Source organism: Tympanuchus pallidicinctus, unplaced genomic scaffold (assembly GCF_026119805.1).
Source record: "Tympanuchus pallidicinctus isolate F22 unplaced genomic scaffold, pur_lepc_1.0 scaffold19, whole genome shotgun sequence".
Classification (NCBI taxonomy): domain Eukaryota; kingdom Metazoa; phylum Chordata; class Aves; order Galliformes; family Phasianidae; genus Tympanuchus; species Tympanuchus pallidicinctus.
The window spans coordinates 804417-828714 of NW_026294710.1; the positions used below are offsets into that span (position 1 = coordinate 804417).

Below are 24298 nucleotides of genomic sequence, written 5' to 3' on the forward strand. Positions count from 1 at the left end.
AGCGCGGCTCTGAGAGGGGACGAACATGCGGGACGGAGCGGCGCTGCGAGCCGCGGATCGGCAGTGGGGACAGCGGGACCGGGCGGGTGGGTGCAGAGCCCCCGTCGTGGGATAGAGGGACCCTCCAGTCCGGGAACGGAACTGTGGCTGTGGGGACGGACGGGGACCTCACCGAGAGGAGAGAGGGACGCTGGCTGTGGGAGCCAGCCCAAATCTGTGGGGACAGCCGTGTGGCTGGGAGGGACCCCAACCGTGGGATGGAGCCCTAACCGTGGGATGGAGCCCCCTGGGGACAGATGGGGTCCTGGCTGTGGTGGCAGCTCCCTGGCACTGGGGATGTGTTTCCGTGAGGACGGGTCCCCACCTGCCAGGTCTCTCCTATTCCTGCCTTGGGCAGCTCTGCCAGCCTGGCCCTGCTTGCAGCAGCAGAATAGCAGAGCAGAGGATGGCAGCTGGGGTGCAGGTGACAGGCTCGGCCATGCCTTGCCCTGCAGCAGCTGTGGGACTGGGAGATCTGTGGACTACAGCTCCTCTCCCAGATCTCAGGCTTTGTCCCGATGCCAACACACTCACCAGCTCCCTCGAGGCGTGGATACCGTCAGCATCAAGGAGAGCGCTGCCAGGCACCTCCAAACAGCCCCCAAGGGCGAGGATCCCAGTCTGTCCACCAGCACCGAGGTGGTTAAACGGGCTCTATTCCAGCCCTGGCCCTGCTGCTTGCAGGGGAGGTTGCTGGTTTGAGGCCAAGGGGAGGGCCATGCAGGGGACTCCTGGGCAGCCTTTGTCCCAGGCTCAGCGCCCGCACTCCAGGTACACGCTCACACCGAGGTGAGCAGCAGCTGGCCCCACTGGCAGCAGCACAGGTGAGCATGGACAGGGGATGGCAATGGGCGACCTCGGCGAGGCTTGGCTGTGGGGAGATTGATGCAGGGGTGAGGTGGGAGGCAGGTGAGAGGGTGCTGTGGTTCGTGGCTCAGGTGCCTTCAGGATTCAGTGCATGCAGGGGATGTGGAGGGCACTGCTGGACCTCGTGTTGGTGGCAGGGTGGGAGGTTGGGCGCTGCTCTGCCTGGCAAGGGGACTCCTAGCTTGCATATCCCCCCTTCCTTGTAACATTAAGAGCCCTTTTGACCTCAAATCCCACATGTGCACAGCAACACATCTTCCCAAGCAGCACACAGTTTATGGCCAGCAGTGCCCATGAGTCTGAACTTTGAGGCTCCCCTCCTTCCTCTCAAGAGATTCTGCAAGGGGCTGTCAGCAGCTGTCAGCACTTTGCTGTGTCTGGTCACATACCAACCGGTGCAGGTGCAGCTCAAGCAGCATGCACAGCTGCAAGCTTTCTGCACACTGAAACATCTGGGCATTGCTCCTTGTGGAGCCATACAGCAGCATGGCTTGACTGCAGCTCTGAAGGCATCACCACCCTTCTATCCCTTCCGCTTGTGCCCCAAACCTGCTGTACAAGGGCGCTGTGCCAGACACAGTAGCACAAAACAGCCTGAAGTGCCACAGAAATTCTGGGCAGACCCATCAGCTTCTCACACCCCTCCCTCTTTGTTTTCTGCTTGCTTGCTCCTTCCCCATGCTCCACTCTCCTCCCCTGTTCCTGCAGACTCAGTGCTGCCTGCACTTGTTGCCTGCTGCTGAGATAAGATAGAAATTTGGCCTTACCGAGGGCAGGTGAAGGTGGTTTGACATGGTGCAATTTATCACCGTCGCACACTGCCTGGGGCAGAATTTTCCAAGATGTGTGCTGCTATTGGGACCTTTTCCTTTGCTGTTAAACCAGGAGCAAGGGAAGCACTTCTCAGCTGCATGGTTACATCTGTGCAAACCAGCAGGGCTAATAGGTCTGGAGATGGCACAATAGAGTTCATCACCTTGCATATGATATCTTCTGCCCTTCATTACCGTACGGGGCAGGGCTCTTGGCCATAGGATAAGGTCTGATAAAGGTTTCCTATCCCACGTCCCTTGTCCCATGACGTGGAACAGAAAAGAACGTTATCCATTATACATAGCATGTCCTATAGGGCACTGGTCACCCTCATTTATCACTGGAGATATCGACTGAAACAGGAATCGCCGTCTTTTGTGACTTTGCCAAAGGTCTTCCTTTCCTATTAAATTGCTGACCTGGACTGGCTACAAGGTAAGGGTATTTTCTATGCGTTCCTGGGAGAACTGCACAGCCCAGTGAGCTCCCCACGGTGCACCCCATGGCAGTGGCTGGGTTAGAATCATTTCTTTAGGCTGTTTCCAGGGCTTTCAGGGCATCTGCTGCTCAGCTGCAGCCCAGTGCTGTGCAGGCTGGGCTGTACGAGGTCAGGCTTACTGCCTGCAGTCACACAATGGTAGTACAGAGCAGGGTGATGCAGGAACAGAAGGGAGAACTTTGTGTAGAAAAGCACATCTGGAGCAGACATGGGGTGCTGAGCATGAGGACGTGTCAGCTGCTCTGTGCTGTGGGGCTGTAGAGAACCAGGCCCTTGGGTTTCACTTCTCCATTGCAATTTATTGCTGATGCCTCAGGGATGATGATGCTGGCAGCTGAGCTCTGACCAGGTGAGCAGAGCTGGACCAGGCAGGAGACACATGGATGGAGATGCTGTTCCCCTGCCTGGAGAAAGACTGAGGATAGTCTGATACTGTTGGGCAACAGATGTTTTAATTCCCTATTACTGGAGGTTTTCAAGATAGGATTGGTTAGATAGTCTCATTTAGGCTTGCCGTGAGAAGCTGGACTTGATTGTCTCTTGAGGTCCTTTCAACCTGTACTGTCCCATGATTCTGTGATTCTATATGACCTGCTGGTCACAAGTCTGTGGGATGGATTGTGTGAGGTAGTGCAAGGTATAATGGCAGAATGTGGGTGCCAGGGGGATGCAGCTCTGCACTCCAAAGATATCAACCCAGTGGGAACCTGCCAGGACATGGCCCTGCTCTGGGTGTCCCTGCTTTAGCAGGGGTTGGACCAGGTGGACCCAAGGGTCTCTTCCAACCTCAGCCATACTGGAATTCTGTGACTGTGATTCCAAGAATGGTTTAAAGCCCTTTTTTCAGACATGGGAGAAGGTCCATCTTGACAGGTCCCACCTCATCCACGAGATTTGCATTTCAAATCTGGCCTTGCAAATACAGGAGCGCTAAGCTGGGCTTGGGGTGTTTTTGCAGGTTGGAAGAGGAATGGAGTACAAAGCCAAGGTCGTTGCAGGTCTCCTGGCAGCCACCTGTGTCTTCAGCATCGTTGCCCTCATACTGAGTGCTGTAAATGTGAAGGATGTGTTGCTGCCTCCTGGCACTAAGGTAAAGCCTTTGGCAGAAGCCCGTCTACCTTCTCTCACTCAGGTGTTGTCTAACCTCTATTCTGAGATTTTCCCCAGCTTTAGGCAGGCTGTGCTGTTATTCACCAAGATGGGGACAAACTGCCGTGCAGGGTGGCACGTCAAATGGGTTTGTCACAGTTTTCTTGCTTACGGCACATACAGCCTTTTCACTGCAGAGAACCAAGGGAACTTCCCCACTAGCTCACAAAGAGCCTTGGCCTCAGTACAGCTGGCGACTGCGATGTCACGCTTTCCCTGCTCCGGTGACACTCTTGGCTTGGTCACGGGGCCACTCCCTGCCCACTGGCAGCTTTGCCTGCTCACCTGGAGCTCTGCAGCCAGCTAAATCTGCTTTGCACCTCCTGAAACCCTGCATCCCGTCGGCCTCTCTCTGCAGTACGGCCTGGTGTTCGACGCCGGCTCCACGCACACGGCTCTCTACGTCTACCAGTGGCCTGCAGACAAGGAGAACGGCACGGGCATCGTCTCCCAGGTGGAGTCCTGCACTGTGAATGGTGAGAGTGCTGGGACCTGTCTGTCCCTCTCCCTGCCCTCTGCTCAGCCTAGGGACACCAGGCTGGAGGCTGTTCTGGGCAGTCGGTTAAAAGGGACTGACAAAGGCCACTGACCTAGGGCAGAGTGCCTGGGCAAGGGGTGGGAGATTGTAGAGCCTGCCCTGATGGCAAATCAAGGCTCTTGCAGCCACAGTGTGTCAGTTACTGGTTAACTGTGCTCCAATGCAAAGGTCTGGTGAAGGGCGAAGGGTAAATGAAAGGGCACTGGGGCTGGTGGAGGACCTGGAGTGCAGAGCTTGGAGGAAAGGTAAATAGTGATATTGGCTGCCTCCACCCAGTGCAGGACCACGCTGGGAGCTCAGATCTAGCACCAGCCTATAAAAATAAGAGCGTGTTTGTGCTGAGCTGCATGGAGAGCACCTCTGTGCTTGTATCAGCTCCACAAGTACTCTCCAAAGGACAAATGAGAGAATCCCTCTTTGCCAGGGAAGTAAGGAACTGTGCTAACCATGCTATTTGTCAACTGACTGCTGGGAAACTGGGATTAACCACACACAGCATCACAGCAGCTCCCCACTCCTTGGAGAGCAGGAGTCTCTGTCTGCTCCTGCAGCATGCATGTGCCACCTCCAGGCAAGCCAGCTCTGAGCAGTGCCCTTCTGGGGATGCCCTTGGAAGGGCATGATTGGTCTTGGTACATGGGGAAAACCTGTGGGGTCTTCCTGGCTTTCAGGGTGGACGTGTCTCCTGTTATCCTGTTCTGCTCCTCCTGGGCATCACAAGGTGCTCTGTTACAGGATCTGGCATCTCCAGCTATGCAGATGATCCCACTGGAGCTGGTGCCAGTCTGAAGCCCTGCCTGGACAAGGCCATGGCAGTCATCCCTGCAGAGCAGCAGTGGCAGACACCCACCTACCTGGGGGCCACAGCGGGGATGAGGCTGCTGAGGTACGGGCACTGCTGCCCCCCCACATTTCAGCATCTTAGAAGGGGTGTGGGGTTGGGATTGGGGGCAGATCATCAGATCATCATCAGATGGCTGAGCATCTATTTCTGCAGCCCGCTGGGGGTTGGCCAACATAGCCAGCTCACTGCTCCATGGGATACCCCACAGCCTACACTGGTGCCTGCCTGGCAGTACCCTGGAGGAGGAACAACCTCCTTTGCTAGACTTGAATTCATAGAATGTCTTGGGTTGGAAGGAAACCTTAAAGCCTATCCATTTGCAACCCCCTGCCATAGGCACAGATACCTCTCACTGGATCAGGCTGCCCAGGGACTCATCCAGCCTGATCATGAACACTTCCAGGGATGGGGCATCCACAGTTCTGGGCATCCTGACAGTGCCTCCCCACCCTAATTGTGAAAAATTTCCTTTTATCCAATCTAAATCTCTCCTCTTTCAGTTTAAAACCATTGTCCCTTATCCTGTCATTACAGGTTCTAGTAAAACATCTTTTTCCATCTTTTTTTATAATCTCTTTATATGATTAAAAGCAATGGATGAATGGGGTATATGCTGTCTCTGTATAGTCCCACTCCTTTGCAGGTCACAGCCTTTTACTGTTAGCCTACTCTGAAAGCTCCCCTGCAATTGCATCTTCCACCACATGGGATTTGTCTGCTTCTGCAGGGAGCAGAACAGCACAAAGGCTGAGCAGGTCTTCGCTGAGGTCACCAAGGCCATTCGTGAGTACCCTGTGGACTTCCGTGGAGCTCAGATCCTCACCGGGAACGAGGAGGGCTCCTTTGGCTGGATCACTGTCAACTACCTGCTGGACACACTTATCAAGGTCCGGGCCAGAGGAGGGGGCTCGGGGGGTTGGGGGGATGCATCGTGTGTGTGTCTTCCTGTCTGCGTAAAGACCAGGTTTCTTTATTCCCACAGGGGAGTGAAATGTCTTTTTAGAGTGATGGTCATCCAAACAAATGTAGCATGTTGTTGTGAACTGCACCTTTTACTCTACAGGTGTGATTAGGAGAGTCGAGAGCAGGAGGATCTTTGTGTCCAGCTCATCCTGGTCCTGTGCCTTCCATTGATATATGGGTTGATTTTGGTGTCACAGCAGTATCAGAGTCCAGAACATTACACTTTTCCTCCTCAAATTCCGTGGATCCAAGCTGATGTGCAGCAGCCAAGGGCTCAAACCTTAGCATTATACAGAGATCTATGTGGGTTGAGGAGGATGTGGGCAGCAAGGGGTTAAACAGGGACATAGGATGTGGAAGGTCTCCCAGAGGCTTTTGAGATCACAGAACCTTTAGGGAAGGGACAGACTAACACTGACTGCCTTATGGGGCCAGTTTTCCTTCACAGGAAAATGGGAACATCCACAAAACACTGAGGTCCTGGGAGCTCTGGATCTTGGAGGAGCCTCAACACAAATAACCTTCCAGCCTGGAGTCACCGTTGAAGACAAAAACACGTCTGTCCTCTTCAGGCTGTACGGCACCAACTACTCACTCTACACCCACAGCTACCTGTGCTATGGGCAGATGCAGGCCTTGAAGAGGCTGATGGCAGCTCTCCATCAGGTATCGCAGCCACGGGGCAGCAGAAGCTGCTCAACCATTTCCCATCGCCATGAAAAATGCCTTCCAGAAAATTTGTACGCATATGTAGAAAAAGTGGTAGGGAACTTTCACAGATTCAAGAACCCGAGAAAGGCTTTTATTTTATGTACTAGACTAAAAAAATTTATCATTTGAGTGGAAGTAGTGGTGGTCCCGTGCAGGGCTCTCACCTCCCCAGATTTTGTCATATAACAGCATTTTCCATCATTTCCCAAGTCTAGACGCAGCTTTATATTCTTCCCTGTTCTCACAGATACCCACATAAAGTGTTTCCTTGCCTGGATGGTTTCCAGGGATCAGCTTCATTGTATGTGAAGTGATTTAAAAGCCAACCAGGTCCTTCCTTGGACAGCAGGTGCAGCATTCAGTTAGAAGTGCAGTCAGCCAAAGACATGGTCTGGCACCTCCTGGCCAGGATGATCAAATGTCCAAACTGTGAGCCCCTCCATAAGAGAGCAGATTGGGTGGGGAGCTGAGACTGCACACAGCTCAGTGCAGAGATTATAGCTGTTAATGGGAGTTATATTCACCTGCCCCTTTGACTTTTTCTCAAAGTGAGGATTCCAGACACTCTCTCCTGCACACTGCTCCACCAACAGCCAGAAATTTTCCCATCTCAGCTTAGATGGGGAGGTGAGATGCCCAATGCCGTGGGAGATGGAGATAGTTGAGGAGCGTGCAGATGGAACGCACCTTCAGTCCTTTCTGGGTTAGAACCTGCAAGATGTGGTGGGGACAAACCAGGTACCAAAAACGACAACTTCTCCACACAGCAGAGAGGCAGTGGCCATGGGAGCGAGATTCCAGCCTTACAGGCACCTTACAGGCTTCACAGTGGCACCACCACCGCAGTCCTGCTCAGCAGCAGTGGCAGGACTAACAGAATGCATCGGCATGTTAAAGGCATCCAAAGGTTGGATTCTGCTTCTGCTCAAGTCCTCCTGGGATCTAGATCCTGCTTTCAGGGGGGGTGTAAGCACAGGCTGAGCTGCGGGGTAAGTTATCACCGGCATCCCACATCAAGCACAAGAGGTAATGGCTGCTTCTCTCTCAACAGGACAGCCGGTACGCCCAGCAGATATCACACCCCTGCTACCCCAAGGGATACCAGGAGAACATCACCGTAGCAGAGCTCTACGACAGTCCCTGCGTCCCCATTCCAAGCACGCTCAGCCCTGCACAGATCCTCACAGTAACAGGGATGGGGAACCCGGCGGCGTGCCGCACCGCCATCCTGAAGCTCTTCAACTTCACCTGTGGGGCCAACAGGACGTGTGGGTTCGACGGGGTCTATCAGCCACCTGTGAGGGGACAGTTCTTTGTAAGGAGCCTCGGCTGTTGGTGCTGGTGTGGGTGCGGGAATGGAGGGTGGAAGTCTTCCCTACTGTTGGTTGTGAGAAGGGGAAGCAAAAGAGGGGACTTCAAAGCTGGCCCCATCTGCAAACCTCTGCCCCTAAGCTGGAAGGTGAATTCTGCCTTCTGCAATGTCCCAGCTCCCCCTGAGGGAAATTGGAAGATTTTGTCCACGAGGAACAAGCCTGAGCTGGCCAGGCTCCTGAGCGCAAACAGAAACCAAAGGCTTGTCCATGGCCTCCAAGTGTGGTAGACTATCAGGTGGATGCAGAACCACAGAGATCACATGGAAATCTTCCCCCCAGCAGAGGGTCTGTTGGGTCAGGCTTTACTCTAAGATCTGATCCAAGAGGTTGCAGTGAGATGCTCTGCCACAGGCTCAGCCAGCCCTCTTAATTGGATACCCCACTTGTCTGAGGCAGGGATGGCAGTGCTGACCCCAAGCCCAGAGGTGCTGTGAGAAGAGGCTTTCCTTTGGGTGAGGAGGGAGATGCAGTTTTTACCATCACCCCTTCTTCTCCAGGCCTTTGCTGGGTTCTACTACACCTTCTCCTTCCTGAACCTGACCAGCCAGCAGTCTCTAAGCCATGTCAATGCCACAGTCTGGGACTTCTGTAACAAGAACTGGTCCAAGGTGAGAGCCTTGTAAAGGGCACCAGGGAGTCCTCTGCCTGTCCTCTCCCGAATCCCTGCCCAGAAAGCACGTGCTCTGCTGTTCTCTGGGCCAGGGAAGGTTTCATTCCTCATTATATTGTGTCCCTCGATGACTCTGAAGCTGGTGGAGACTTTCCCAGACAATAAGGAGCACCTACACACGTACTGCGTGGTGGGACTTTACATCTTGACACTGCTGGTCGATGGCTATAAGTTTGATGAGCGCACGTGGAGCAACATCCACTTCAGCCAGAAGGTAAAAAAAAGCCTCGTGGGGCAGAGGGAACAGGCAGGCAGCTGTGGCCACGTCCTTGCCCTGGCCCAGGGACACAGTGTTTTGCAGGGGGGCTGGACTCGATGATCTCTACAATCCCTACAATTCTGTGATTCCGGAGCACCATCCCTGCAATCTCCTGCACCAGAAATGTCTCCTTACCTCGTGTCTGGGGATCCCAGCACAGCTTCAGTCCTGCCTGCCCTCAAACCACTGACCCCCGCTCTTATGTACTCTGGTGGAAACATAAGCTAATTTTAAGGGGGTGAGAGAAGTGCAGAGTAAGATTCAGCCACTTTGATCACTAATGCTGTGCAGAATTCACATAAACAGCAGGGAAGCGATTGTGGCCCCATGAGCCACATGAACCAGAATGAAATCAAATTTGAAGGATTTTGAGGGGAGGAAAACACAGGTCACAGAGGCACATCTGCACAACAGCAGCTGCCCTTTAAGCCCTTGGGAAAGGGGAGAGCAAAGCTGCTGTGTAACTGGCACTGGTGGGACCAGGTCTGCCACCGTCCCTCACACTAAAGCCACCACTGCCCAGGGAGGCACTTTCTGATGATCTCCTGTGTTCTGTCACCTCAGGCAGGAAACACAGATATTGGCTGGACGCTGGGCTTCATGCTGAATCTCACCAACATGATCCCCACGGAGGCTCTGGAACACATCAAGGGGCAGCAGCCCAGTCTGTGGGCAGGAGCCATCTCCTTCATTGTGCTGGCTATAGCTACAGGCCTGGTGGCAATTCTCCTCCAGTGTTTCTGGAAATCCAAGTAGCTCCAAGTAGCTCCAAGAAGCCTACGGGCACCCTGCCTTCTAAACCAGGCAGGGAGGGTGGTGCAAGAAAAGGTGGAAGCAAGAGAGGGAAGAAGGCATTAAGCCCCACCTCCACTGCTCATGAAGTCTTCTTGAACCACATCTGTAAAGACATCAAAGGCATCTTGAGCTCCCTACAAACCTCAACGAGGAAATGATGCCAGAAACCTCTTCAATCTGGCTGACAAAGGCCAAACTGAGATGTGACGGCCATATGAATTCAAGCTAGAAATAAAGCCCTTTTTGTTTTTCAAATACAAAGGTCGCTAACAAGTCTAGCAGAGCTTCCATCCCTCGGCACTTCCACACCTGCTGGGTTGGCTCTCCCAGCTGCAGCTGTGGAAGGCAATGGGTGCTGGAGAGCAGTGGTGGTCACCTAGGCTCTGGGAGAGGACTGGCATTTTCTGTATCCTGTCTTGTATAAGATGTGCAAGATTTCTGTAGTATGTGGTAGAACATCTTTCCAAGGACAGACTGTCAGCTGTCTGTAAGTTATTTACAATCATATCTCAGCAAAAAAAATACAATTGGAACTTGATTTAAGAGCTGCCAACTCTGCTCAGTGTTTATTTCACGTTCAAGTTATATACTCCAGCTTTGTCAGACACTAAATCCATAGCAGTCTCCAGCTCCAGGCACTTGAGTGTTTTATCTATATCAGCAGAGCCCAGCACAGCTCAGCTGCAGGAATCAGACAGTCCTCTCAGTCCTTCCAGCTCCAGCCACCAGGTCAGCACTGCAGTGCCCAGCCTGCCTTCTGCACAGACCTTCCAAGCCTCTGCCAGAGCCCCAGGCTGGTGTGAGCAAGGGTGTCTCCACAGCTGCCTCTCTTTGCTGCAGGACCCCTGTCCGCACAGCAAGAAGCAGGAAAATCCAGGCAGGACTGCTTAGGGGCTTGAGAAAACAACCAAAGGCATCTGGGCTGAGAAAGAATCAGAGCTCTTTGGCTCTTTCAGATCCACAGAGTATTCACTGTGTGAAGATGATATATGATGGTCCTAACCATCATGGAGAGGGAGTAAACTCCCCTGCCCAAAAGGAACCTTTTCCCACCCTGCAGTGTGACACATGGCACGTGGACATTTCCTGTAGCCAAACACAGTCCCCTCCTTTCTCTCTGCCCTATACAGGAACATCTTTGGCAGTGGAACCACAGAGGTAAAAGTGTCAGGTCTGGGAACAGGCTGCAGGAAATGCTGCCAAGTGAGTGCTGGAACAGACCTCATGGGATCTGTCAGTGCAGGACATCTGTTCAGGTTGAGCAGAGCTCCTGTCTGGGCCAGCTGTGTCCAGATGAGCTGGTTCTGGTGTCTCCTACCCCTGGCAGATGGGACCGATGGCAGCGGGCTCCTCATGTGGTCAGGCAGAAGGCTCCTGTTCCCTATGGGAAGGCACAACTGGTCTGGGTTGCAAAGCATTTAGGGAAGATGCCAGTCTTGCCGTTGCAGTGCCCTTCAAGCCAGTCCTTGTTCACTGAGAAAACAAAAAGAATCAAGATAAGCTCTGGCTCACGGGAGCAAGGTTAGAGAGCTTTCATGGCTCAAAGTTAAACTCTGGTCTGCACCTCCTGCTGTCACAAACTTGAAACAGCACTGGAAAAGTCATCCACTCCTCTGTCACATTTACATCAGACTCTTTCAGAGAGCCTGTAGATAGGACTGGAGAGCTACCTTCAGAGAGAATATCCAGCACATCCCCCTTGTTGAACTCCAGGTCTCCTGGTCCCTGTGCAGGGTACGAGTGCTGAGCCAGCATCCGGTAGAGGATGGGTCTGCCTGAGTGGGAGTCCAAGTCCTACAGCAGAAAATCAGCATGAAGGTTGCAAGGAAAAGCAGAGACAAGATTACAGCCCAGCATAGCAGAGATGCTTGTCACAGCCCACGTACCTGGCAGCAGAGTGTGATCCTGCCATCTGTCAGCTGCTGCCACATCTTCCCTAGATCTTCCTCTCCTGAAACTGCACCTAGTTCTTTGCCATCCAAATGCTTGTAGCTGTAAGGGTTCATTAACACGACTCAAATCATATGATCTAAAGACATTTAGGCAAATCTAGCCTTCTACAACCTTCAGTCTGCAAAACTCTCTTTGTAAACCAGCTCCAAGTTTGTCACCTTGTGCAATGACAAGGGGCCACCTTGCATGCTCAATGGGCACAAATGGGCACACATTTGTTGGGGAGGGTCTTGCCTCCTCAGGCACTTGAGGGGTAGGTCTGAATCTCTTATGTCTGCACCAACTGTGAGTCCCCAGGGATGTCACGGTCAGGGATACTCGCCCCAGGACTAGCTAACACTGGACTCCCAGATTGCTCTGCATTGATTCCAGTGTGTCTTTAAGGCCATGCATAAGAAAATTCAATACACAGCAGTTGCATTTGCACAGAGTTTTTCCTTCTGTTCCCTCTTTTCTTGACAATGACACAGTTTCCTTGGAAAGATCCTCCAGGTCTCCAGAGCCTGTGGATCACAGCTGTTCCCCATCGACCAGAGACCAGACGCAGTCAGACGCCCGCGTCCTCAGGGAAATCACTGCTGCCAAACACTGCAAGGACAGGGTGCACAGTGAGTGCTGGAGGACGCCATACCTCAGCCTCCCACACTCTGCCTGCTGGCCAAAACGCTGCCGGAGCAGCGCCCGCAGCGCCGGCACGGAGGGCACCTCGCCTGCCCTCAGCACCACCGTGCACTCGCAAAGCACCCGCAGCACAGCTGGTCTGTCCGAGCTGGAGGAAGTGTCTCTGTGGGTCAGTGGGACCTGTGAGAGATGTGGCAACACAGCCTGGTTATTCAGGGAGCTCTTATCACCAGAGCTGGCAGAAGCAGGATCTGGCTTCGGTGCTGCCGCAGAGACCGTGAAAGATCAAAATGAAGATTTGAGTTTTAGAGAGGGAAAATGTAGGGTCAAAGCCTAGGACCAAATGCTCCTGCCATGACCCAGGAAGCCTGTTTCTGGCTCAGATAAAAACAACCTCTGAATGTAAACCTGTATGAGCCGAGCCCCAAGTCCTCCACATATCTGGAGAGGTGCAGCCAGGTCCTGCTGCCTTCTGTCAGAAGTACAGCTCCAAAACAAGACCCCCAAATCCCTGCAAACGCGGGCAGCAAAGACAAAGGGGATAAGAGCTGATCTGCCCTGGCACTGCTAGAGAGGTGCTGACCCCAAGTGGACACAAAATCAGTTCCAGCTCCACCACACACCGGCTGGCAACGACATGGAGCTGCATTAGATGGCATTATCCCAGAAGAGAGCTGCTATGGATGTTTGAATTACCATCATAAGCAGACTGACAAGGACAGAAAATGTTACGCGGGAGGAGGGGACCAGGGATAGCAGGTAGTTCAAAGGCAAAATGGCTGCAAACTGGGCACTGTTGTGCCTGGGGCTTTTGGCTCCGGGAGGATGGCAAAAGAGTTCCGACCTGGGAAACCTCAACTTCAGGGCTGCCTCACAAAGCTGTAGGGACATGAAATCAGGAGCGATGGAGGAAAGGCCCCACGGGCTCTCTGTGGAAATGAAAAATGGGCAAAGGAAGAGGTTTTTTTCCCAGTGATTTTGGGGCAGCTCAGGAACTCTGAAGCACCTGGCCATAATCTGACCCCCTGCGCTTTTTATATCCTTCATTTCCTAGGGCAGTGAGTGGCAGCTTCAGTTTGTTAAACACCTTACTTCAAAATCCACTTGGGATCCGGAATCATTTGCAGAAACAGTTTCTTCCCCAGGAGATTCTGCAGAATGAGAACACAAAAAACAGCACCTGCAGTCAGCAGAGGCCACACACAGCACTTCTGCAACCCGCCAGCACACAGGCAGCCACTGCTTCAGAGGGCAGCAACCTCCCCATGCACCCTAAAGCCCCTTTGGGCACAGCAGCTTCACAAAACACCCACAGAGGTCCTTGGCCCACAAGACTACCTGGTGTCTGCTTCACGTGGAGCCGGCTGGGAGGGACCTGGGCAGGAGGGAGAGGAATCCCATCATTGATCTTCTGCAACAGAACAGTGTAAGAAAGGAGTGAGCAGAAGACACTGGAGGGTGGGCAAGGCCAGTGTTCAGGTCAGAGGCTGCAACAGATTACAAATTCTCCCAGGGAGACCAGTTCACGAAGCAAATGCCCAAGTGAGTGTTATGGCCAGGGGTTCATATGGAGGAAAAGAATCATAGCAGAATTAAAACAAAAATCTCTTGTGGGGAACTAGAGCCTGTATAACACGTTGCAGCATTGGATTCAGACTGGAGAAGGACTGGGATCACGTGTGGAAATGCCTATGGAGGAGATGGGAGATGAAGAAATATTTCCCTGAGTCAAAGGTGAGGATTGAGGGCTTAAGCACATGGCCTCCGGGCAAAAAGCTGTGTCTGTCTGGAATTTCTGTCCCATTGCAGATTCCCCTGCTCTGTGCTGGTGAACCAGAACATATGAGCACTCCTCACCCATTTCTGTACTGTCTGATAGCTGTAGGGAGCAGGTTGGCCAATTACACGCTGGCTGCCCTCACGATTATTGTGACAACAATGTGACAGTTGGTCATGAGAGCTGTGGCAGCTTCTCTTGTCAGCCCCAGTAAATAAGAGATAACAACACCTAGATCAGCCCGTGATGTGCAACACCGAGGCCTGGACATGCATCTACACTTTGCCATACAGAGATCAGATGTACAGAAACTAATAAGCATTTTCCTGCTCTTAACCCTTCTGTTGTTCAAGAGCACTCAGTCTTTGCTCACGATGTCTAAGCTCAAATGCAGTGCTTGCCTTATGCTACCATTCTATCCTGTGATAGTCTTACAAACAAAAGTTCTGAACATATATTTCTCAGTCATTTCTTCTTCCCCTGGGTTCTGAGGCTGTTCGCTCACCCATTTATCCATCTTTGAGGCAGGCTCCAGGATAGAGGTCGGTATCTGCAGCTTCTGTGGGACAAAGAGCAAATCATTGAGACAGGAGCTGCTGCTGTGGGAGCTCCAGCCCACCCAGCTCCATCTTCTGTTAACCCCAGTTACACTGCTTGTGCCCTTACAAAGCATCACTTGATTGCCATACAAATGTGCCCATGGCAGGTCCAGCTACGGGCAGCATTAAAAAAAGGTTCGTTCCCAGAAATTGCTGAAAAACATCCAGCAGTCCTTTTGCATCGTTTCCTGCCAAAAGCAGTTTCAATAATCGAGTGGCTGTGAAGTGACAGACCAAATACCCCCCAGGCCCAACACCCTGCTCCTCAAACACATGCTCAAGGAGAGAAGCAGCAATGCTGAGAAGTACCAGCCCAGCAGTGTTCTTTGTCTTCCAACAGTCTCTCCTACAGAGCTATTCATTCCAACTGATCATTGTGAATAATTACGCTTTTTGGTTTTTTTTCCAGTGTGTGCAAGGTTTAATTCCTCTTTTCTTTGATATTCATCTGACACTTTATTGACTAAACCAGCACATTCAGATCCTCCTGCGGCTCCAGGTCTGTGCTTCAGGCCATGTTGAATGGTTTGACTGCCATGAAACATTACTGCCTTAAGAAACACACTGTACTGCTGTCACTGTGCCACTCAGGGATCTGCTAAAGGACAGATCCTGTTAGGACACCCTTTCTTAAAAACAAGCAAACAATTAATTTACATTCACCTTTTATTCCTCTTCTAATCTGTTATCAGTCCTCAAAGCATAGTCTCTCTTGCTTAATGAGCTCAAGCTATCTTTTGTGGTTCTGTGTAGAATTTTTTATTAATTTAAAAGCAGGTAAATAACTGTGCGTTGGCTCCTTCAAATAACTTAATTACACATGAGAAGTCATCAAAAGACTTTTCCATGTTGTATCTCTGTATTCCACCCGCTTGCCAATTCTATCTAGTTAAGGACCAAGCTCTCTCTTTCGCTCTCTTAGAGCTCTCAGCTGACAAATCCTGCTCCACACTGTAACCCTTTGTGAGGTCTACGATCCTACCAGATTCCACCATAGGATCCCCCAAAGTGGAGAGCACAAGTGCCCAAAAGGACACTTCTGTGGAGCTACAGACGTGAACAGGAGAAGCTGGGGAGAGCCAAGAGTCAGAGACATCACGTCTGCAGTTAGCAACTGCTCTGCAGAAATGAGCTCCTGAACTCAGCTCTTCGGTGCTACAGGTGGGTCCTCAGAGGACACACTGCATTGAGCTCCTGTTTGCAGACAGGACTGTGGTCTTTGCTGGAAATCCCATCTATTTTTTTTCTTACCTGCCCATCATGTATGGCTGTAGCCCAGCCGTCTGCTCCTCTTGCCAGCACAAAGACCAGGCTGCTGGCTTTCACTGCCAACTTCTCCACACCCTCAGGGTAATAATGGGACAAAACTCGATAGTAGCCTGATTCACGGTCTCTGGAAAGAAAGAATGAGAATAACGATAAAATCTTCCAGATCAAAGCAATGACTGAATTCAGCTTTGAATTTCTGTTGTTACATTATCACCAGAACAATTTTCATGTTTTTTTGAACCACTTAGTGAATACTTGGGAATTTTATACTGAGAACTAGATCTGGACTGCTGAGCATCCTCTGCCACTGACCTGGGCAGATCCTACAGCCTCTCTCTGCCCCCATTTCCCAGCCAGAATATGATCTTTGCCTATATCCCAAGATCACTGAATCGGTTCCTGCAAACTGTCCCAATATCTCTGTACAAGAGCTGCTACTGAACTGCCACACTCTTGCCAGGTGCAGTGTTTCTTGCAGCCACACAAGCCTTTTTGTATTCAACATTTATTCCACCATTGGGGCAGGTGGGGGTGAATCACAAAGTCCTCAGACAGAGACATGGGAAAACAAAACATGATTTTTTGAACAGAAAGAGTGAGAGAAGAGTTAGACCAGGGTAGAACTGAACACATACCTCACAGCATCAGCACTGGGTTCATAAAAGCCCTGTTTCTGTAGGAAGACAACAGCATATAACAGTATGTTACACAGCAACATTACGACCTTATTTACTGTCCCTATGAATAGGAGGGAGCTTCACATATGGTACTTTCTGTAATCCCTGTTTGTCACACCACAACATCCAGAGAGAAGTCTGCTGTTCCACACCTTGCCAGGATGAACCTGCCTCTTCTCGTTTTCCTTCTTTATCCATCGCAATCAGAGTAGCAAACCATTGACTCCAAGACACTCACATAACTGCAAACCAGCTATGCCTGTGCTGACAGACTTAAGAAAGTAAATTCACAAACGTGCATTGAGTGCAGTGAAATCTCCACTGCTCTTTGGACACAGCGAAGAGACAAAAGCGCATCATCCAAGGGTTGGAGACTCGTTCTGCCAAGTCCTTCCCAGTCAACATCAAAGCACTCCAGCTGGCTCTGAAAGCCCTCTGGATCTGGTCTTCAGAGACAGAAACAGCGCTGCTTTTCCATTAATATTTCATATTAATATCCATTAACACTGATGGTGTTAGGATCTGAGGCCCTACATGGAGCTCCATGACTTCCCCATTCCATTTTTCACAGCAACGTCCTGCTCACCTGTGGCCTGAGAGGTTCAAAGCCAATGTACTCATCATTGGGAATGATGGATGAGATCACCTGTGCAAGGAGAAAATAACGACTTAATCTAGGCTGGATGAAGAGATGCTCAGACTTCCTGTGAGACTTCCACTCGGACCACTTCCTTCTGACATCTTGAGTGGTCAGGCTTAAAGCAGAGCAATGCATTTAGTGGAAAATGCAGCTTCAACAATTTTTGTCCATGTATTTTCCATCTTTACAAAGCCCTTCAAAGTATGAGTGGATTATTTTCCCTTTCCTTTGTTCATACCGGAGCGATCCGGCCTGTGGCACTTCTGCTGACTGCGCTGGTCATGGAAAGGATTGGAAGAATTCTCTGCTGGTTTGCATTAAAGCACATAGCAAAGCATTTTTCTGCAAAGTGCATGTTTGTCCCATTGGGAATGCAGTAACAAATAGGAGGAATGTGCTCCTTTGAAAATGTTGTTGTCAGCAAAATGACAGCCGCAGGAATTCGTAAGCACCTGCTCAGCTGTGGTTGGTGGTTTTTTTCCAGTTTAAAGTGGCCAAGATTGGGAAGGATTTTAGCAGCAATGTGCATTTTTGATAGAAAAGGTGTCACTTCTAACAGATTTTGGCTTGTGTGTCCCAGATGCCCTGACTGAGAGCCCTGCCACTGGGTCTCCACCAGCACAGCGATGGGTGGAGTGGGCAGCAATGACACTGCAGATGTCAGAAGGTGAGGTGTTAATCCGTTTGCTGTTTACCTCAATCATCACATGGCTGTTACCTTGGGTTTCCCCAGGAAATCTTTTGAATCCAGCTGTTCAACTTCCTTCTTTCGTGGTCTGAAAAATTCCCCCAGGGGAACCTGCATAGGCTCTAAAAATAGATGGTTCTGGGGCGTGGGAAGAAGATAAAGGAAAAGCCATCAGTTAATATCAAATGAATCACAGCAGCAGTGAAAAGCAAATATAGAGAGATCGGCTCCAGGAAGACATCGGGGCAAAAAATAAAGCTGTGAACTTGATAAAGGTCACTAAGTTTTAACCAGCACGTGAAAAATAGAAGCCCAGCAGCCACTGCCTAGTATGGAGTCAAAGGCTGACTGTCAGCATAGGAAGGGTGGGAAGGGAGGGCAGTGGAATAAAGTCTGTTAAACAAGTCTCTAAATGTCTCTAGTTGATTTCAGATATTTTGTTTGGTCTGTCTGTGCAGCAGCTGAGGAGCAGGTAAATAGTGAATGTAAATCATATGCTAATGTAAAGCACAAACATGATGCTAGATGGGAAGATTAGATTACTAAAGTGATAACTCTTTAGAAAGGAGACAAACAAAACAAGGAAGTATGGAAGCAACAAAATAATGAACCCTCCAGGGAAAGTAAATCAGATACCTGTAAGTCGTTCCTGATCGTAAAAGTCTTAACAGGAAACTATTATGTAGAATCATCTCCATAAACATGCTTGCACTGTATTTAAGCTCTAAAGGTGATTGTCATTAATGTCTGAGCTGCTACCAATTGTCACCAGAGCCAAAGGGATTCAAAGAAGTCTGCCAGCTTTGTGAAAAGTGAGACTCTCCAAATCTGCATTCAAATACTCCACGAGGCAACTTGTTTCACAGTGCAAGTATGAATAGGGCCAAGCTCCTGAACAGCAGGGTCTAGGAAGTACTGACTTCAACGTGAAGGTAAGCCCATAATTCCCAGCTCTGGTGCTTCTATGCCATAAAGCTCCTGGAAGTGACAGAGGTTAGCTGAGGCTCGGTAGAGCATCACACAGCAATTGCTTGGAGTGTCATCAGGTGACCAAACCGCTGGGGCAGACAGGAAAACCCAAAGACATAAAACACTGCAATTCTTCTCTCGGGTTCCTCAGCTCGAGCCCAAAGTACTTCCCCAGTCTTACCTGCACTCGCTCAAGGGCCAGGGCCAGCGTTGCTGATCTTCCTTCAGGTCTCCACACGACGGCCTTCTCTAGGGTCTCTCTGGCCTCCTGCCACTGCTGCAGCCGGCACTGCGTGGCAGCAGTGCTGTACAGCACCTGAGGCCAGGAAGCAGGGAGCACAGCTGTCCTCCTGCTGCTCCAAGGGCAGCAGCTGAACGGCACCCAGTGCTACCAACTGGGCTCAGCCAGGCAAGAGACCTGGCACTGAACCACCACGAAAAGAGCCTGCTCCCAACTGCTCGCAGGAAAGGCACCGTGAGGAGCACAGCTGAGAAAACTTCATAATCAGAGTGGAAAGAGATCAAAGCCGTGCTTTCAGCTGGCACTGCCAGTTCTGTTCAAAGCACGGACAGGCATGGGGAAGAACAGATGAAGACTGTGTTACCAAACAGGTTTTCATCTTATTCTTCCTGTGTCCAAAAGGCTAGTAAGGCAAACTGTATGGGTATCTTTCTATATGAAACTAGGTAATCTTTTTTGCTGCACAGAATTGTAATCTTCTCTTTCACTTTGGGATAACCTAACTGAAATTTCTGCCCTTTGCGTGGGCTCTGAAGGTGCAGGTTGCAGCTGTAGCTTGCTACCCAGCATGTAAATACGCTCTTTGAAGAGGTGGTGTGAGAGTACTACAGTCTGGGCATCAGGAAGCCTCAGTCTGTATGCTTAAGTGAGAGGAAGAGAGTTCTTTTCCACTTTCCATTGGGCATCAGAGTATGGAAACACTGCTGTCCAACAAGGCAGAAGCGCGGTCTAACAGACTCATTCAGATAACCACATCATGTAAGATAGTAAGGTATCAGTTTGCAAATTGCTTTCTGGTATTTGGACAAAAAGCAGTACTTGGAACTGAAGTGCAGCCAGTAGGAATAAAGGAAAAGCAACCTACACCATAACTGAATATCAGTCTTTCAAGGTGGAATGATCATGCTGAACATCTACTGGAACTGCAGAGATACTCCTCCTTGGAAAGACAGCATCCTCAATTCAGCTCAGAAGTATCAGCTCCACCAGAGGCAAAAAATGCCTGGATTTCCAGACCATACACCAAAATCTCTCTCTTGAGAGGATCAGATGCAGCCCACAAGAGGTCTCTCATGTGGAAAGCTGATGGTGCAGCTCTGTAGGAGGGTTTGTTTGTGCAATTTGAAAAAACAAGCTGCAGGTAGCTGTAGCAGTGAGATAGAAATGAATCAGGATGAGATCCTGAATCCAGTGTCAGAATAGTGAGAGCACACAGCCTGGCAGCACCTGGAGCACATGGAGAGAGGGACTGGATATTCATCACACAACCAGTGCCATCTTCCTCCAGGTGGACTGGGCACTCCTGTAGCCCTGTGCATTTTAAAGGAAGCCTTTGTTTCCAAGTGCATTTGAGCTCTAATACAGCAGTACCGTGGCACTGAAACTGTTAAAAACAGTAAGGTTTGGGAAGCATCACAGATGCCAAGGGTAACTCCTTTCTGCCAGGTACAACGTGATGTGAATTAAAGAAGGCTGAATGACAAGTTCCAAGGCACGCTTGATTTGCGTTGCACAATGACTCCTTGCTCTCGCGGAAGTAAGGTTTAAATATTTGTTCCTGTATCTGCTTCTCGGTCTGTGTACATGGAGTTGGGAATGCAAAATGAACCTTCCCAGTAAGGCATGCACAGCTTTTATGAGTCCTTTACAAACTAAACATGGAGGTGCTTACAGCCAGTTCTGACTCAGACTTGCAGGTCGATTCTGTGGGACAGCCTACGAGCTGCACACAGAGGGTTGCAGTAGCAATGTGCTGCTTGCAGCCCAGTGAGGTTAGACACAGAGATAACATTGAGACCAGTTGCTACAGTTGGAAAAATGGCTTTTGTGAACAAAACTTTCAAAAGATCTTTATTCTATACAAATTTTGTTCCTGTCTGTCTATAATTCAATCTATTTCAACTTTTAAAGCTGAAGAGTTGATAAAATTTGTGTATGTATTACTACAAGCAAGCTTAAAAAAAAATTCATGGGAATCTGCTTCAAACGATTTCACATCTTAGAGTCACTTGTTAAAACTCTTCAGAGATGATATTGCTTTATGAGTGCTTTTAAAGGAACTGAATCACGGAAGTGAAAGCATTTTTTCTACTGTCCTAACATAGGGCCTTAAAAAGCTTTTGGGTTACTCATGCCTGCTGCTGAAAACCTGATGAACGACTCAACAGGGGGGAAAGACAGCGGAGTCAGAAGTACCCTTACCTCCCATGCATAGAGAATGTGCCTCAGGCCCAGCTGCTTGTAATCAATGAAGGGATTTTTTCTTAGATGACTGAAGGCCAGATGATAGTCAGAGAGAGCTTCTTCATACCTGCAATGCAGAAATGACAGGTGAAACTGAGACTAAAAAGCTAAACTCTAATTACAGAGTTCAAGAGTAAACCAGCAAAAATACGCACTCTGCCTAACAGCCTGCATGAGGAGAGCAGCAGCAGGGATGTGTGTCATCTTCAGACCACAGAAAATTCTCTGTCCTATCCTTGTAGTTATTACAAGATGAATCTGGCAAGTCTCTCCTCTAGGACTATCTGCACCACTTTACTATTTGGGATAAAAGACAGGCTTTGATACAATTTGATACAATTGCATTTCTGCAATTAATGTAAAATGCAAAGAACAAAGCTTTACAAATGCTGTCAGCTCCCTACCCAGCTTTTTGCTGGCAGTTCTGCCCTGGCAACATCTCAGAGAAGAAGCAAGGGTTATGAAACCCCTGCTGATGGTGAGCATATACAGACAGAGCACTGTTCATAGAATCATAGCATTGCTCAGGTTGGAAAAGACCTCCAGGTCCAACCGCAACTACTAGTAGAAATTTGGAGAAACTCCTAGAGCAGAGGGTTAGTCTGAATTTACACCACTGTCAACTGAAATCAAAACAGGTCCCACTGAGATCGCAGGCTGAGAAATGAAGGGTTCAGGAAGGGCTGTGCAATGGTCACCCCATCAAGAGGCAGAGGGGAACAGCTGCAGCCCCGGCCAAGGCACAACCATCCAGGAGCATGGATGGCTCTGCTGGTGGTGGCACACAGCATGTAACTGCTCACTCATCTCATTTCCAAAGGTAAAGATAGTAGTTCTGAGAACTTAACTGGGAAAAAATGGGGAAAATAACAGGAAACAGTAACTGAAGGTCAGAGGAGACCTGTGAAGTCTTCCATGCACCTCTGTGAGCAGGATGTCACTGAGGTTTAACCCCAGAAACAGGGAACAATCCCACGATGACTGTGGAGCAATTCTACTGTTAAATCAGTGAGCAAGATAAGGCTGACAGCAACCAGTCAGCAGAGGGTCGGACAGCAGGGCAGACTGTGGGCTTGGGAAGGCCAGACTTGCATGTAACGTATGAAGACACATGAGACAGTGCAACTATAAGTTTTTCACTTCTTGTGACAAACTGAATGGCAACGTAACCCTCCATCAGCCCAGCATACAGGAGTGGCTTTGGCTTCTTTCCCTGCGTGTACAGGTCAATAATGGTACATATCAGCCACTGCTGGGGTTCTGAAGCTGCACAGCTTGCATCTGCTCAGTTCTCCTCTGTAAATGGAAGATGAGACTTGCTGACCTGTAACACGGTTTATAAGGCCAAACCAGACCATATAAAATGCTTAAAATTAGTGGAGGATCAAGTTTTAGGGATAAAGCTGTACTAAAAGCAGAAAACAAAAGAATGAGCAGGAAAGAATATTACTTACATTTCCAACTGCAGGCAAACAAACCCTCTCTGAAAGTAGCCGACAGCGAGGGAGTTGTCCTTTGTAACTGTTTTATCAAATGCCTATGGAGAAAAACAGACATCTTGGGGATGAGTGAGGACTCCTCCATCAGTCCCTAGGCTTGTGAACAGCTTGTCTGCTCTGAGAAATGTGGAGCTGTGATCCCAGCTGAGGGGCAGGAAATGGCTCCAAGTCCTCTCTCAGGTTTTGCTTCTCCATGAGCTGAGCTTCAAGATTTTACCCTTCCTTGGGAAAAAAAGACTGAATGCAACAAATGAGATCTGTCTGCCATCCAATGTCTTGCAACCTGCGAGCCCTGTTGCCTGGAGCAGAGCTTGATCTAACAGCAGGCTGTTTGAATCTGCCTACAGTGACCTGTGCATAAAGAGAGAAACCGAAGGGCTTCACAAAGTGCACTTAAATGCAATATTTCTGCTTCTAGTTTCCAGCTGAATATCAGCAAAGCCGGTAACAGCTTGTGGCCAACGGTTCAAAGTTTCCCACTCTGCTACAAAACAGCCTTCCCGAGAATCTGCCTGAGAATGCTGGGAGGCCTCTTCGCACAACTACTGCAGCGTGGCAGCATGAAGACAGTGAATCGAGCCCGGCCCTCTGGGCGTCCTCATGTTGCCCAGCACCGCAGTGAGGAAAAGGCACTGCAGGACTCAGGGTGTCCCTTTGGCAGGGTGTCTGGCTCCTCCTGCGGCTCAGCCAGCACTCCTTGCTCTGCTCTGCTGTTCTGTAAGAGGACAAAACAACCAACTGTTGGTCTACACAGAAGCACAGCCGAGCCATGTCCCCGCTCCCTGGGGCTGTTCAGAGGCTCTCAGGCACCGTCTCTCACAGGTATGAGACACAGCTCTGCCCCTTCCAGCACAGCCTGAATTCTGCCTTCTGCTGTTCGAGAGTACCATATACACCTCGGCGGGCTGCTGACAGCGAGCTGTGCAGATGCCTGGCTGCTGGAAGCTGCGATGAGACTTTTTCCCAGCACTTGCACGCCCGCCCCACATCGCACCAGACGCGATATTCCGCGATAGCGGCTCCTTCTCGGCAAACTCAGCTCGTACAGCATCGCCAGGGGACGCGCAGAGCTGCAGAGCTCCCTGTTTTACGCCCACTGGTTCTCTCTGACAGGCATCAAGACCGGTAGATTTCACCAGTTCGAGAAAGGCGTCGTGGAGGAGCGCCTGGGGCGTTTTTCCCTCACACACTGGGTCGAGCAGAGCAGCCCGAGCCCCCCGCCGCGCCCCCCTCACCCGCAGGGCGTCCCGCAGCCGCCCGGCTCGCAGATGCACGCAGCCCACGTTGAAGCAGATCCTGGCCGGCGGCTCCTCGATGCCGCAGAACGCGTCCAAGGCCGCGTCCCAATCCCCGTCGTCCGCTGCCAGCACGGCTCGGTGCCAGCGCTTCAGCAGCTCCCGGTACGCCATCGCGCACAGCCGGCTCCCGCACGGCCTCACCTGTGTGCGGGGCGGGCGGAGGCGGACAACGAGGAAGTGCTGCGCCCGGCTCCCTCTTGCCCGGGGCGGCTGAAGGGAGGCGGGATGCGGGACCACGCCACGGCCCTGCGGGTGCGAGCCCTGCTGGGTGGGGGTGTGCGGGCACTCAGGCACTGTGCGGGC

General features: G+C 50.5%; 3 protein-coding genes across 3 annotated transcripts in view; 1 reads left to right on the forward strand and 2 right to left on the reverse strand.

Moving 5' to 3' along the window:
- Positions 1-24298, reverse strand: part of NDOR1 (NADPH dependent diflavin oxidoreductase 1) — a 235727-nt gene that overhangs the window by 37383 nt on the left and 174046 nt on the right. The gene's annotated exons all lie outside the window — the stretch shown is intronic.
- On the forward strand, positions 90-10063 carry LOC128079782 (ectonucleoside triphosphate diphosphohydrolase 8). Its single transcript, XM_052681324.1, has 10 exons — positions 90-863; positions 2036-3308; positions 3726-3843; positions 4641-4791; positions 5477-5636; positions 6148-6378; positions 7475-7738; positions 8294-8404; positions 8546-8680; positions 9290-10063. The coding sequence occupies exons 2-10, from the start codon at positions 3189-3191 to the stop codon at positions 9479-9481; spliced, it is 1482 nt and encodes a 493-aa protein (XP_052537284.1). The 5' UTR covers positions 90-863; positions 2036-3188; the 3' UTR covers positions 9482-10063.
- On the reverse strand, positions 10059-24256 carry NOXA1 (NADPH oxidase activator 1). The gene is made up of 15 exons (XM_052681318.1): positions 23933-24256; positions 22653-22735; positions 21157-21265; positions 18895-19029; positions 17775-17882; positions 17003-17062; positions 16375-16412; positions 15722-15863; positions 14377-14430; positions 13433-13505; positions 13187-13245; positions 12105-12274; positions 11407-11512; positions 11191-11314; positions 10059-10993 (listed from the first exon to the last, which is right to left on the reverse strand). The coding sequence occupies exons 1-15, from the start codon at positions 24104-24106 to the stop codon at positions 10902-10904; spliced, it is 1527 nt and encodes a 508-aa protein (XP_052537278.1). The 5' UTR covers positions 24107-24256; the 3' UTR covers positions 10059-10901.

What these genes read in the sequence shown, in the direction of transcription:
- LOC128079782 (XM_052681324.1), top strand. Translation starts at nt 3,189, where the DNA reads ATGGAGTACAAAGCCAAGGTCGTTGCAGGTCTCCTGGCAGCCACCTGT. An exon ending in TGCTGGACACACTTATCAAG is followed by an intron (nt 5,637 to 6,147) that starts GTCCGGGCCAGA and finishes TTATGGGGCCAG; the next exon opens with TTTTCCTTCACAGGAAAATG. An exon ending in CTGTGAGGGGACAGTTCTTT is followed by an intron (nt 7,739 to 8,293) that starts GTAAGGAGCCTC and finishes CTTCTTCTCCAG; the next exon opens with GCCTTTGCTGGGTTCTACTA.
- NOXA1 (XM_052681318.1), bottom strand. Translation starts at nt 24,106, where the DNA reads ATGGCGTACCGGGAGCTGCTGAAGCGCTGGCACCGAGCCGTGCTGGCA. An exon ending in GGCTGCGGGACGCCCTGCGG is followed by an intron (nt 22,736 to 23,932) that starts GTGAGGGGGGCG and finishes TTTTCTCCATAG; the next exon opens with GCATTTGATAAAACAGTTAC. An exon ending in GTTTGCCTGCAGTTGGAAAT is followed by an intron (nt 21,266 to 22,652) that starts GTAAGTAATATT and finishes TCTGCATTGCAG; the next exon opens with GTATGAAGAAGCTCTCTCTG.